Source organism: Maylandia zebra, linkage group LG1 (genome assembly GCF_041146795.1).
Source record: "Maylandia zebra isolate NMK-2024a linkage group LG1, Mzebra_GT3a, whole genome shotgun sequence".
Classification (NCBI taxonomy): Eukaryota; Metazoa; Chordata; class Actinopteri; order Cichliformes; family Cichlidae; genus Maylandia; species Maylandia zebra.
In genome coordinates, this window is record NC_135167.1 from 43102890 (window position 1) to 43117666 (window position 14777).

The following is a 14777-nucleotide window of genomic DNA, read 5'->3' on the forward strand; positions in this document are numbered from 1 at the left end:
GAAGTAGTGATGTTTTAGTTTTGTAAAAAAGTGAAACCTGAGTGTCGTTACATTACCATTCAGTTTAAGGGTTACAACAGAAAATGAAATATTTATTGTCCTCTCGTGGTATCAGACGGGATTATTTTAACAAACGAAGGACATTTTGCCTGATAATTATATTTATCCTGTAACTTTACTGTGTAAAGAGCTAAAACCTCCAAAGTTTCAGGAGTAGTTAGTCGTTATAAGAAGTGTTTGTGAACTGAAAATCAAGAATGTGGGATCCTGTTTGTCCGTGATTTGGACAGCCCAGCGTGTGCCCCCGACGCAGGGGAAACTAATTCTGTCGGGGAGACCGACCTTGCCACGACAGCTGTTGTGAAGCTGAAGCCAAAGGCAAGATATGCTTCATCATATGTTCTAGTCTTTGGTTTGGAAGCATATTTGGCTTCAACCTCAACCTGAGCTGAAGGAACATGTCTTCTTCTTGTCTGACTGCTCATGTGACACCTGAGTGTGTCCCCGTGTTATCAAACATTTCAGGTTCACACACTTGTGTGTCTGAACATGATGTGCGTTGGACTACAATATGCATTTCCTCAGTTTCTATACTGAACAGTCAAAAACATTACCTGGTGTCAATGGTGAAACCTTTGGCCTTTGCAGTGTCCACCAGCTGGTTGAATAGCTCCTGTTGTGGTGGTGGGTGACACCTTAGAAGGGCCTGGTTGGGGAAAGCTTCCTGGATCTTGCGGGCCACCCAGTGGTTGGCGTAAATCATGCACTCTGCCACGGTCTCATGGACCTCCAGGGGCTGACGAGGGACCAGGGCCGTAATGTTCCTCTCCTCATCCAGCTGGGCACCCACCTGAAAAGGGAAAATGCTTCTAACGTGACTTCAATGAAAAAGAATATGAAAATGCATCAGTGGGCCACATTTTACTACAGTTTACTTTAACTCAGTTGAACATGCACCATTCCACCGGAACAAATGCTGCACGGAGAACCAAATGTGAATGAATCTCAACCTGAAAACAGTCTACTGTCTTTCCTACGTTCAGCTCTCTATCATACCAGTAAGAACACATATCCCTAACAGGCACACAGCTCTGCTCATGGGCACAGAAACTCCACCGATCTGCTGTTCATGCTTTTTGTTTATAGTGGACAGCCAATCAGAGTTTAAGTTAGCTCAAAGGAAATGTGCCTTAAAGAGAGAACAAAACTTTTCTCAGACTAAGGATGAACTGAGGGGACCCAAAGCACTTCAGCAGGAACCAAAAGAAGCCAGAAAGTTTGGATTTGAACACAGTTTTGGCCGTTTTATATAATAGATCAAGATGAAACATCTGTTGTCCTTATCCTTCAGGACAACAGATGTTTTCTTGTATTTTGCTCGTTTGTGTTGTTGTGTTTGCACATCTCTGTTGCTTGTGGGGCTCGCACACAAGAATTTCACTCGCATGTGCTGTGCCAGTGTGCCTGCACATGTGATGTGACAATAAAAAGTGATTTGATTTGATTTGATTTGTTTCACCAGCGGTCAATAATCCAGCTTTGTCAAGATAAGAACTTGATTTTTGGGTGGCAGCTCAATCATTAAACACACTTTTAGAAATATATTGGTTTTTCCACTATCCCAGAAGCAACCCGAGAGAATCATTTTTACTTCATATCAATATTCTGTGTGCGTACAGCCATAACAGGAATGCAATAACTGAATAATAAATAAATCCAAGACATCCTATTAGAGAGCATCTTATAGAACAACAGGAATTGTCCATATGAGGTTTTAACAGATGGCCGACCAGCCGCTGTAGATAAATGGCTGTGATCTAATGTGAAAACTGTCAGTGGTTTCACAGTGGAGTGCTTGGTTTCTTTATTCCAATATTCTCACTGAAATGACTTTCTGATAAAATGTTTTCTGCTGAGGAACGTGTTCTGCTTAGACGCCTGATTTTAAAAATAACGTCTCTATTAGACCGTACTATAATTTATTATCGATGAAAAGAAATATATGGTATCCATCTGTAATTCAGTAAATAACACAGCAAAAAACCAAACTAAACATAAAGACCTGGAAGACTCCTGCGTCTAAATTCATTCAGTTATTGTACTGAGTCCTGAACATGTTAGAAATATGGTATCTAAGCAGATTCTTCCTCTGGATGGCATTACCTTGGCCTCCAGTAACGCTGTGAGGAACCTTGGAGTCATTTTTGACCAGGACATGTCCTTCAATGCACATATTAAACAAATATGTAAGACTGCTTTCTTTCATTTGTGCAACATCTCTAAAATTAGAAACATCCTGTCTCAGAGTGACGCTGAAAAACTAGTTCATGCATTTATTACTTCCAGGCTGGACGACTGTAATTCATTATTATCAGGATGTCCTAAAAACTCCCTGAAAAGCCTTCAACTAATCCAAAATGCTGCAGCAAGAGTCCTGACAGGGACTAGAAAGAGAGAGCATATTTCTCCTGTTTTGGCTTCCTGTTAAATCCAGAATTCAAAATCCTGCTCCTCACATACAAGGTCTTAAATAATCAGGCCCCATCTTATCTTAATGACCTTGTAGTACCATATCACCCTATTAGAGCACTTCGCTCTCGCTCTGCAGGCCTACTTGTTGTTCCTAGAGTATTTAAAAGTAGAATGGGAGGCAGAGCCTTCAGTTTTCAGGCCCCTCTTCTGTGGAACCAGCTTCCAGTTTGGATTCAGGAGACAGACACTATCTCTACTTTCAAGATTAGGCTTCAAACTTTCCTTTTTGCTAAAGCATATAGTTAGGGCTGGACCAGGTGACCCTGAATCCTCCCTTAGTTATGCTGCAATAGACCGTGGCAGCTGGGGGATTCTCATGATGACGCCGAACATCATCATCACCTCTTTGTCATCATTATCACTGACTACATGTTTATAGACCAATCTCCATTTAATCATTAGTTATCATTAATCCCTGGCCCTTTTCCACAGGTGTCTTTTGACCTGATTTCCTCCCCTCGGCTGTATGAAGTGTTTCGGGGTGACTGATACTGAATTTTCTAACCATGATGTCATCTGACAAAATGACCAAACACAGAGGTTAAGTCAAACTTTCACTTAGACAGAAGCTTAGAAGGGAGAATCTTCTGCAGCTGAAATGTGCGAGAAAGATAGTGGTTCCAGTTTTTAATGTGCAGAATGGATTTCTCTCCACTGAAGCTATGTGCACGGTTTACTTTGTTTGATTCACTTCAGATTCATTGAATCATTTTGTGTCGTATGTTAGACGTCAGTAATGACGATGTGTTAGGGTTAGACACTCAGCTATAACATGCTTACGCTTTCAATTAAGAACATGAACCTTAAATGTTTGCAGTCTTTATTTATATAGTCTTACTGTTAAGTACACACATTACCAAAACACACAAAATACTCTATGAAGATACAAGAAACCAATCATACCTCCACTCCTTCCAGCTCCAGCGCTCCTCCTCTGTCCCTCTTTGCCCGAAGATGTCTGGCTACATGTGTGAGCATCTCAAGTGCCTCAGTGAGTTGAGCTAGCTTAGAACCCTTTTCCTGAGGACCCAGGTTGGCCAGTTCCGCTACCTCAACCTGTTCTCCGTTGAGGAGCGCCTGAGCCAGCTCGTAGTGGAGCTGATAGGAGGAGCGGATGAGTGTACGACCATACCAGACCTCTTGGACTTCAAGGGATTCTGCGTCAAGCTCCCAAAGCACGCTCATTGCATACCTGAATTTGAAAGTGTCAGTTACACAACTAGCATGCATTTTAAGCATATGAAAATGAAACGTGTGATGGGAAGTCTACTAACCTGTCAGCACCTCCCAGCAGTGAGCAAAGGTCTGCGCTGAGAATAGCAGGCAGCATGTCGTACCTGCGGTCTGCCAGGTAGTAGGTTGTAGCCCTTAAGAAGTGACATAATAAATATAAAAAGGCAATGAGATCAAAGCAGCAGCTTTATCATCTTCTTTCTAATCAAAAGTGAGACATAATTTGAAAATAAGTACTAAATATTCAGAGTTTGTTCCACCTTTGTCATTTTCATCCTTCTGTTTATTAATAAGTCAGGAAGGATGAAATAAATAAGCAAAATGTTTTTCTTATGATTTAATAAATATTCCCCATTTTCTGAAATAGAATTTAAGGCTTCAAACCACAATCATGAGATTTTAATTTACTTCTTTAAAGTGTGGAGGCGAGCTGGACAGGTGGGTGATCTGCACGCTGCTTTGTGGACAGCTATGAAATGTAAAATGGAATTTTAGAGTAAGTCAGAGAGAAAGCAGAGGACCAAAACTACATTAAAAATCACAACATAAAAAATATATAGTAAGATTTCAGTATTATTTTATAAGTGCACGTTGTTAACAGTCTACACGGAGTTTCTCTCCTCACTCGGCTCTCAATCATCTTCTGTACATGCTGCTGCTGCTGCTGCTGCTGCCTTTAAAAAACGACATGCACTTCATGGACCTTCTTACTAATTTATCTGCAGACTACACTTTATCAGATACATTTTATTAGCACTGGGTTAGACACTTCTGCCTTCTGAACACTCCTTTCTTCACTTCCAAGACTCAACAAGGTGCTGAAAGAATTCCGTAGAGATTTTGGATTATAGCGAGATTACACCGAGATGACAGCAGAATGCATTTGCTGCAGATTTGTCGGCCGTTCAGCTGTGACACAAATTTTTTTGGGCTGCTTCCCTGTCACATGGTGTCATCGCTGCATGTTCCCAGGAAGGAAAATTTGTGGAGATCAAGTGCAAGCATTACTTTTGCAGCCCCGACCTTCACTTCATTTACTGCAGATATTTTAAACTCAGTTTTATTCATTTGTACAATACAGCACAAAATAAATAAATAAATCAGAACATGTGCATATATCTGGACATAAACACAGATGAATATCTTCTTGTTCTATTACTGTGGTTCAACTGTCTTGTATCATCATCCTCTTTATTAATAAGATGCACTGAAAGCCAATTATAGACAAACCATTAACATCAGGTACTCAAGGTCACATGCCATCATGTGACCTCCGGTGTTTTCCTGACACCCGTAACTGTACAAAGGGGATCTGAAAACAAATGATGTGTGACACACTGTTCTTTACTTCTACCACTCAGTAGAATAAAACTAATTTAGTTGGAAGCAGACTCATTTTTCCTTTTTTTGCTGCATGACCTTCTGGTTGAATGTTGTGTACAAGTATGGCTGCCATGTCCCGTAGTAATATATGTTTATGAAGGCCACAGTGAAAATCACTCAGGCTTTCCCACAGCGGAAACATTCCCCTGTCCTGTTAATGGCATCGTACTCAAAATGAGCACAAGTTCTTCGTAACAACATGGACCACTGTGTTCTGTGTGTAGCAGTTCTCTACTGTGAGAACCCCAACCACCTTTTAGCACGACCAGCATTCGTCCATTCGCACACATATTCATACAGCGCGTTAGTCTATACCTTTAAGCATTTTCTCTCACATGCACACTCACACTAACGGATGCATCCAGGGAAATTTGGGGGTTAAGTATTTTGTGCAAGGTGACTTTAACATGAAGCCCGAAGGCACCAGGGATTGAACCAACAACGTGCTGACCATTGGTTCAATTCCTGGTGCCAGTGATACTTTCAAAGCCATCATGGACCCTGTGAAGTCCTTCTACATGTGATTAAATGATAGACATTTAAGGCTTAATGCTTCACATCAGACACGAGCCTTATTTAAGGTGGCCCTCTGTGTTATTTATAATTGCGCTACAAGGCATGCTGCTGATGCAACATTAATTCAGGCAACAACTTTCTTGCCTCTTTGTACTTCTGAAAGTTCCTCTGAACACTTATGCAAGATGCTGTAATTTTCTTTTATCCTTTTATATCCCACCTACTCTACCCAACCACTCCAACCAGTTCCTCACCTTGAACGTGCCTCCAAGTCTGTGAGCGAACCCTCTTTGACAAAGTGAGTGACATCAGCAATGTGAACTCCCAGCTCCAGCCTTCTGTTGGGGAGCTTGTGTACAGACAGCGTGTCGTCTACATCTTCACAGCCGCGTGGATCGATGCTGAACACCAGGCGACTGTCCCTAAGATCCCGCCGCTCTGCCACCTCAGAGGGGTCTACCGTCCACGGCTTCTCCAGAGAGTTGACCGGCATCTCTCTCAGCTGATGGCAGACGGACAGGCACAGCTAAACAGCCGCATAGTCTTTTGAACTTTTCACATTTTGTTATGATTCTATACAAAACATTAATAATAATAATAATAATAATACATTTTATTAAGCGCCTTTCAAAACACTCAAGGACACTTTACACAAAGACAAAGCAAAACACTGTTTCACTTTCAGTTGCTCCCTTGTCACAAGGGGTCACCACACCTGATAGCTCAGCATCTTTTGATACGGCAGAGTTTTATACCAGATGCCCTTCCAGGCACAACCCTGATTTGTATCTCCGGTTGCAATCGAACCAGTGACATTTTGCCTGCAAGCCAGTGTGTAAACCACTGATGAAAAAAGGAAAGAATGAACTATTCCACATATTTAATGATTCTTTAATATTTTGTTGATTTGATAATAATAATAATAATAATAATGGATTGGATCTATATAGCGCTTTCCAAGGCACCCAAAGCGCTTTACAATGCCACTATTCATTCACTCTCACATTCACACACTGGTGGAGGCAGCTACGGTTGTAGCAACAGCTGCCCTGGGGCAGACTGACAGAAGCCAGGCTGCCATATCGCACCATCGGCCCCTCTGGACAACAATAGCTATATTGCAATCTTTAAAACCTTTGGTTACTATGGTAACTCTCTGATAACCAAGCACTCTCTGATGTGACCAATCACAGAAGCTCTACTGCCACCCCCTTTATAACATAAAAAGTTATGAATGATGTTCCAGTCTATGATAGTGGACTCATCTGTGCTTGTCCTTTGTTACAGCCCATTGCAACCCTTACACTCCTTACAGTGGAAATGCAGTTGTCTTCAGGTGTTGCCTAGGTTTAACTGCCGATTGTCTACACCTGGTGAGGTGTGGCTAAAGGCGTTCCTGAAGTGGTCTAGTCCAATCACCTTCTCCAGGCCAATCAGCATTCATGCTGTGTCCTCGGTTATTCTTCCTTGTACACGCCTCATCTCATCACTCATGCTCCATTCAACCATTCCACCACCAGCTTCCAGGCTCTCGGGGCTCCTGCTCTAATCCTTTTCACAGACGGGGTTCTGTTCCGCTGAGATAGGCCATCTGAGTCTAACGGCAAATCACCTGTTTAAATTCTGTTCATCAGTAAATCAATTTCATTCTTTCAAATAACCTCTCCTTATTAAAATATCTGTACTGTATTTAGTGATGAACAATTGTTAAACTCTGGTGTTTGCTCCCATAATTTCCCTTTTATTTTGACGCTCTCTGCTCTTTCCTCTTTCACCTGATCTCTGACTGCGATTGTTTGGAGGTGAAAACCAAACATCACCTGGGTTTCAGAAAACCAGAGTTACCCTGGTAAGCAACCATTCTCTGTATCTCACTATGGGAGATATAATCTACTTCCAGGTTGTAAGTTCTTTATCCTTAACAAGGTATGGAGCAGGGTAAGCCCACACTAAGGACTGAGTGTGCCAGTGAGAATGCAATAATATCAAAAACGCATAACCTAACAAATGTAATAGATGGTCCTCTGGTGAACTGTGAAGGTCACACTCTCAGTAGCCTTCAACAGCCACACAGACAGATGCACTCAACAAAACAGGAACACACAGATGCTTCAATCTATGCAAAGGAGTGCAAGACACAGAAAAGCGCTATATATGGCTACATTTTCAGCAATTTACCGTTTAAAAGTGGGCCCTGCATAAACAGGATGTGGACCAATTGGTGCATTCCCAAAGTAAATGTGATACGAAAGAGTAGCTAAATGCAGTTTAATAAATGGAAAATAATCCTCTCTTATTTAGCTAATCCTGAAGGAAACATAACACATGTGGAACAGAGTTAGGAATGGGTACCGGCAATGTTCCCTCGAAGCTGTGTGTGTGCACAATTGCGCACTGCTGGCACGGTCTCTGCGCACAGAAAATCTGCGTTGCGCACAAAAAAAAAAAAATCTAACCTGAATTGAAATTAAAATCAATACTTTAACAAGTCTGTTTTGCAGTGTTAGTCAGTGACTGGCTGCTCCCGTATGGGATCCAGCCAGTAATGCGATTCACATTCGTATATACGCAGCTAATCAATGTCGTTGACAGGCTCTGACAGCGTCCTTATGTGCCGACACCGGTGTTTTAGCGAGCAAAGCGGCGTGGCGACGTTTAGTGTGTGTCAGAACAATGAGGCGACTGCTGAGTGTTACAGGTGTTACAGCAGTGACACATCTGCTGCTGTCAGGCCTGCAGGTATCAGGCTGTTGTTCTCCTTCATCTCATAGTTGACAGAAATTATTTTTTGGAGTGGCACAAATAATTTGTGTGGCATCAGATTTGATGCAATTTGATGATTGTTCTCTAAATAATTTAAAATGTTTATTTAAAAAAACGCCTTGGCTGCATTTTTAGGTAAACAGCTGCAAAAAACTTTGTTGTTTGCATAACTCAGTAACTTTTTTGAAGAAGTAACTATATAATTAATTACCCAACATTGGTCATTATTTACTGTATTTTGCAGACAGAGTTACAGACTCTCTCCCAGACCACAGACTCATAATACAAGTCAGAGCTTTATGAAAAAAAAACAAAAGAAACTTGTGTTTTCAAAATTGGAGTTCAAGTTATTTTTACTTCCAATAGTGTTAACATGCTACACAGGTCATGAACAAGATTTTTTTGTTTTGTTTTTTTAAATTTTCATTGTAAGTGGGCTAAAATAGTTAATTAAAAGTAGTCTAACATAAATGTAAATGCTGTAATTTTATTATTTTAATAAACCATGTAACTTGCATGGATTCGATGCTGGCGTCACCACAGTGCACACGTCTGCTGTTGCTCACAGTGGTCCAAGGGACGCTCAGGGAGTTTGTGCGTTTGCTCAGACACATGAAAAATTAGAGGGAACATTGGGTGCGGGTATACCGGATACGGGTGGCTTTTTTTTTTCTTGAGATGTCATACACTTTGGATTCTAGCCAATCATTTTATGTTTCCGAGGATAGTAGGCGGGTCCAGGTACGTATGTTCTTTGAGAGCAGAGCTACAGATTAAATGTCCAAGGCAAAGCGGTCAAAAGTCTGGCTGTACTTCACAGCAAAATGTGCAAACTCAGCAGCAACAAGTGCTTTAAGGTGATACTATGATACTGTGCAAAGGAAGTAACACCTCAAATCCGATGAAACACCTGGCAACGCAATAGCGTTTTTTTAAAAGCAGAGAAATGCATCGTATTTGATAGCTTGCTGTGAGACTTCACACCGAGCACATCTGCTGCGGGTGGGTTGCCTGTTATTGGACCTGGAGTTAGCAACATCCCCCAAAAACCCGAAGAGGAGAGTCCTGGCCCCTAGCCCTGCCAGTGTAGCAGACGGATGATGATGCAGCAGCAGCCGTTCTTCTCTGCGTGAGTAGCTTAATGTTGTTCGTGTGTAATTTACGTTGAGTAGGCTAACCACGTTATTACATTAATACATGTAAGGTGAACTAGCAAACACCGTCGTAGTTACATGCGACTGTCTTCTTGTTTGATAGAGTGATACCATACATGCCCTGTAGCTGCAGAAAAAGCTAACACCATTATCTTTTTACAAAAAAAACAAACAGCTAAACATGTTTTCCATTATTCACCGGTTCCAAACAAAGTAGGTATGTTGTATCAAAAGAAAAGGCTAACTTGGTTATCATTTTGCAGAAAAAAGAGACTGCTAAAAATAAAAACATAAGAGGTTTTTGGACAAAGTTTGTGTTCTCCATTCTTTAAGCAATTCAATTCAATTCAATTTTATTTATATAGCACCAAATCACAACAAAAGTCGCCTCAAGGCGCTTCATAGATACAGAGAAAAACCCAACAATCATATGACCCCCTATGAGCAGCACTTTGGCGACAGTGGGAAGGAAAAACTCCTGTTTAACAGGAAGAAACCTCCGGCAGAACCAGGCTCAGGGAGGGGCGGGGCCATCTGCTGCGACCGGTTGGGGTGAGAGAAGGAAGCAACGGTTAGAGCACCATTTAAGCACCCGCACAGTTTCAAAAGTACCGGTATCGGATAAAACCTAAACGATACCCATCCCTAAACAGAGTATAGATAAGGAATCTCTCAAATACTTCATAAAATGAGCATGTAGAAAGTGATCTAGCATTCTGAATGTTCACAATGACTCTCAGAGAGAGACCTGCTTCATTTTAAATCAGCCACTCGTGTGCCACGCCCAGAGTGCTGACCATTTGGGATGTGGAAGAAAAAAATCACGCCAAGTCAATGTTCAAAGGCAATGGTCATGGCCAGTAGTGGAACAGAAAAGCTAGTTCTGCCATCAATGGCCTGATGGGCCAGTATGGGATCTATAAAAATGAGAGACAGCTACTCCTCCCTCACCCCACTCAGTATCACTGGTATGAGGTTGAGAAGGGGAAAATGCATACAGGTGCCCTTATCAAGCAGGTGGCCAATGTCCTGAAAGAGCTTAGCCAAGTAAGCTGACAGTAGGGTGACCACATTAAGGGTTATTATGGACCGAGCTGTCAACTTGCAAACCTTTTGGTCATATAAGTCTGTGAAGGTTCTCAGTCATCCAGGTCATCGTAGTCTAAGGAGCTTGGAAAGAAAAGCGTCCAAACTTCTATAAGTTCCTTGAAGACGTTTCACCTGTCAGAAGCTTCTTCAGGTCTAGGAGTAACTGGTGGAAAGAAAGGCTGTTGGCTCTTTTAAAGGGACAGTACCTAACCACTGGTACAGATATGTTGATGACACATGGGTCAAAATCAAAACCCAGGAAGTAGAATCCTTCACTGTTTACATCAACGCTGTGGATAAAAACAAAGTTCACCAGGGAAGACACAAAGGATAACAGTATGCCATTCCTGGACTTTGCCGTGCGCATTAAAGAGAACGGAAACCTCAACATGAAGTTTACTGGAAGCCCACACACACGGACCAGTACCTCCTGTTTGACTCCCATCACCCTCTGGAACACAAACTTTGAGTAATCAGGACCCTACACCACCGGGCAGAACATGTTCCCTCTAAGCCTGAAGGAAAAAAGAGGGAACACACACATGTAAAGGAAGCTCTTAAAATGAGACAAGACTCAGCTGTCAGAAGACATAGTTTGAAAGAGAAGTAAAAGAGGCATCTATGTCCACTGTGAGCGACCATCTTTGAACAGAGGCAGCGGCTTACGACACCAACTGTCTGCCATCTATAATCCAGTTTTGAGATCCCTTCCCAGACGCTTCCACTCACATCCTGGGCCATCTGACCTCAGGAAATCACATGATAGGGTGGGGCTAGGATTCACAGTGGGTTCACCCGAATACTTGGCTGATTGTGACCCACACCCATTTTCACACCTTGGCTCGTGTGATTAGGTAGAGGATCATTAGGGGGTCCATCTCTCCTGGGGGACACTCCCATAGGGCTTAAAATCTGGGACTCTGCACCAGTTTCTCCTAGAACTGAAGAAACCTCTCAGATGAGAGGTGAAACATCTTCAAGAAAAAGTCCAGACTCTTTTTTTCCCCAAGCTTTTGGTATATGGAGCTGCTAGGGTTCTTTCACTGCTTGGTGATTTGGTAATAATGTTTTAATAATGTCCAGCTGTTTTTGGACAATTCTGAAGCTTATTAATCCTTAACAATCAAAAACCTACATCCAAAGTACAACCAGAGCTGGGAATTAGTAACAAAAACATATTTTCTGAAATTACTTAACTTACTAGAATCCTGCAAGTTTTATCACACAGGATGAAGCAAATTACTCACCAAAGTATTTCCAAACTGTGTAGATGGGTATTTGCCACCATTTGCGTCAATTATGGTTGAATTTAACTGTTTAATTGCAATTTATAGACATAAAAAAAAAATCACATTTTATCATAATATTTATATTCACAATAATTGCTGATGGGTTCACAACAGCTAAATACGAAAGGTGAAACATACTATATAGGCTTGTGGAATTTGCCTTTTAGAGATGTAAAAACTTGAATTTATCTCTAACGTAGGTGCTCTCACCTGTGCGTCTGAGAAAGGAAGAATATGGATGCAGTTCTCTAGGAGGATGGTCTGGACCTCAGTCTCAAGCTCTCCAGCTCGACCCAAAACCCGTACACTATGGCCGTTGGGATAGAATGACGTGCTTTCCCATGAATCAATGCGCACCACAACTCTGTGGTCCTAGGTGAGGATGAGAAGACAGGGATAGAAATGAGACAGCACTTAGTAAACACTGGTCACACTATGAGACAAAAGCATAATGCTATAGTAACACTAGAGACTGGAGCGCAAACAAGATCGGTGTTGCTATGTGCAATGAATTTGCAATATTGTTGGCTTTGAAATGCTTCTTTGGAAGACGGGGACTAATTCTGCAACTACTCTCAGTCAGTTACTTTTATTTAAAGGGTGCAAAACACCAATCAAATGGTGATAAGATGGTCTGGAGATAGAGTCCTGCTTTTCAAGGCAATCACCTTGAAAGCGTTCATCCAGAGGTTGACAGTGTTGTATTCTCAACCTTTGATCGACCAGTTGGTTGCTGTAACTACTTGTAATTGAACGCTGAATGCAAAATATTCACTGCAATCACTGGAAAAGCAGCGCTTTTTTCTTTGTTACAAGGCAGGTGCCGTCCTATTTTTACTCATGTGACTAAGCCATAATGTACATCATGAAAATAAAATCAACCTATAGATGTAAGTCAAGTCAGACCTGCAGAGCTTCAGCCTGTTGAGTACTGATGCGGATTTTAGGAATACGCTGGTCCCAAGGTATGGTCAGTATCCGCTGGGAATTCCTGCTCTGGGACTGAATCCCATCCCTAGTGGGGAAAGTTACCACGTAGTCTCTCCAGTTCCTCTGCAGGATCCCTACAATACGACCTGTGGGGTTAAATGTCAGACATCAGTACAGAGAGACATTTATGGAGTAAGTGAGGATGGACTCGATGATTGCGGTGTAGAATTGCATCATCGTCCGTGTTGGCAGGTTGAATTTCTTCAGCTGCCTCAGGAAGCACATCCTCTGCTGAGCCTTCTTTATGACGGAGGTGACGGAGGCTCCCACTTCAGGTCCTGGGTGATGGTGGTACCCAGGAAGCGGAATGAGTCCACAGAGGTGATGGGGGTGTCAGTCAGGATGATGGGGGGGAGTGGGGCTGTGTGCTTCCTGAAGCCCACAATAATCTCCACTGTCTTCTGGGCATTCAGCACCAGGTTGTTGTGGCTGCACCAGGACACCAGACGTTCAACCTCCCTCCTGTAGGCAGACTCATCCCCGTCCGAGATGAGTCCAATAGCGGTGGTGTCATCTGCAAACTTGATTAGCTTGACAGACTGGTGGGTGGAGGTGCAGCAGTTGGTGTACAGGGAGAAGAGCAGAGGAGAAAGAACGCAGCACTGGGGGGGAGCCGGTATATACATATGTACTACATAATTACATATGTGTTCATTCATAGTTTTGATGCCTTCAGTGAGAATCTACTATGTAGAAGCACCAGGCCATGACAGAAAAACCACTAAAAAAAAGGCGTGTCCACACTTTTGACTGGTAGGGGCTTCAGGTGTGCTTAGTGAATACCTCAGGCACCAGAAACCCAAGAAAGAGGAGCAAGAAGAGGAACCATCATGGAAGGACAGGATCCTGCACAGTACCACCAACAGATAAAAGAACTAGCTCACATCCAGAAATCCTACCAGTGGCTGGACTGGACTGAAATAGAGCACAGAGGCACTAATAATGGCAGCACATGAAGCCATAAGTACAAGATCCATAGAGGCTGGGGTCTACCAGACCAGTCAGTCAAGACCCCAGATACAAGCGTAAAGATGCCCCTGAGACAATCCAGCACATAACAACAGGGTGCAAGATGCTAGCAGACATACATGGAACGCCATAACCAAGTGGCCGGCATAGTATAAAGGGAATATCTGTGCCGAGTATGGCCTGGAAGTCCCGAGGTCAAAACGGGAGACACCCCTTAGTGTGATGGAGAATGACCGAGCTAAGATGCTTCGGGGCTTCCAGATACAGACGGACAAAATGGTGATGGCTAATCGGACATAGTGGTGGTGAACAAGCAGAGGAAGACGGCTGTAGTGACAGATTTAGCAATCATCAGGAACATCAGGACGAAGGAACATGAGAAGCTAGAGTACCAAGGGCTCAGAGAAGAGCTTGAGAAGATGTGGAGGTGACGGTAACAGTGGTCCCCGTGGTAACCTGAGCACTCGGTGCGGTGACTCCCAAGCTAGGCGAGTGGTTCCAGCAGATCCCGGGAACAACATCTGAGATCTCTGTCCAGAAGAGCGCAGTCCTGGGAACAGCAGAGATGCTGCGCAGGACCCTCAAGCTCCCAGGCCTCTGGTAGAGGACCTGAGCTTGAAGGATTGACCGCCCGCAGGGGGGGGGAAGTTTTTTGTCCTTAGGACCTCGTGTGTAAAAATAATAACAATAAGAAGGGTTAACAATGGTCAATTGCCTCCAGTTAGATTAAAATGTATTTTATGTGTTGCATATTTTTTATGTAAAAACACAGGGTGTTCCCATTAGCCAAATTAAAAGTGTGACAAGCTAAAACAGTATTTTTGCACCTGAACTATCCCTCCCTGTTCTAGGTCTGCCA

At 42.7% G+C, this 14777-nt stretch overlaps 1 protein-coding gene across 2 annotated transcripts in view; it reads right to left on the minus strand.

The window, feature by feature from the left end:
* Nucleotides 1-14777, minus strand: part of dis3l (DIS3 like exosome 3'-5' exoribonuclease) — a 30253-nt gene that overhangs the window by 5057 nt on the left and 10419 nt on the right. For both annotated transcript variants that reach the window (XM_076886991.1, XM_076886995.1), the window contains exons 8-13: nucleotides 12866-13035; nucleotides 12170-12331; nucleotides 5919-6166; nucleotides 3807-3899; nucleotides 3436-3724; nucleotides 615-850 (exon numbers count right to left, since the gene is read on the minus strand). In XM_076886991.1, the coding sequence (XP_076743106.1) occupies nucleotides 615-850; nucleotides 3436-3724; nucleotides 3807-3899; nucleotides 5919-6166; nucleotides 12170-12331; nucleotides 12866-13035 (1198 nt within the window). The remainder of the gene's footprint in view (nucleotides 1-614; nucleotides 851-3435; nucleotides 3725-3806; nucleotides 3900-5918; nucleotides 6167-12169; nucleotides 12332-12865; nucleotides 13036-14777) is intronic.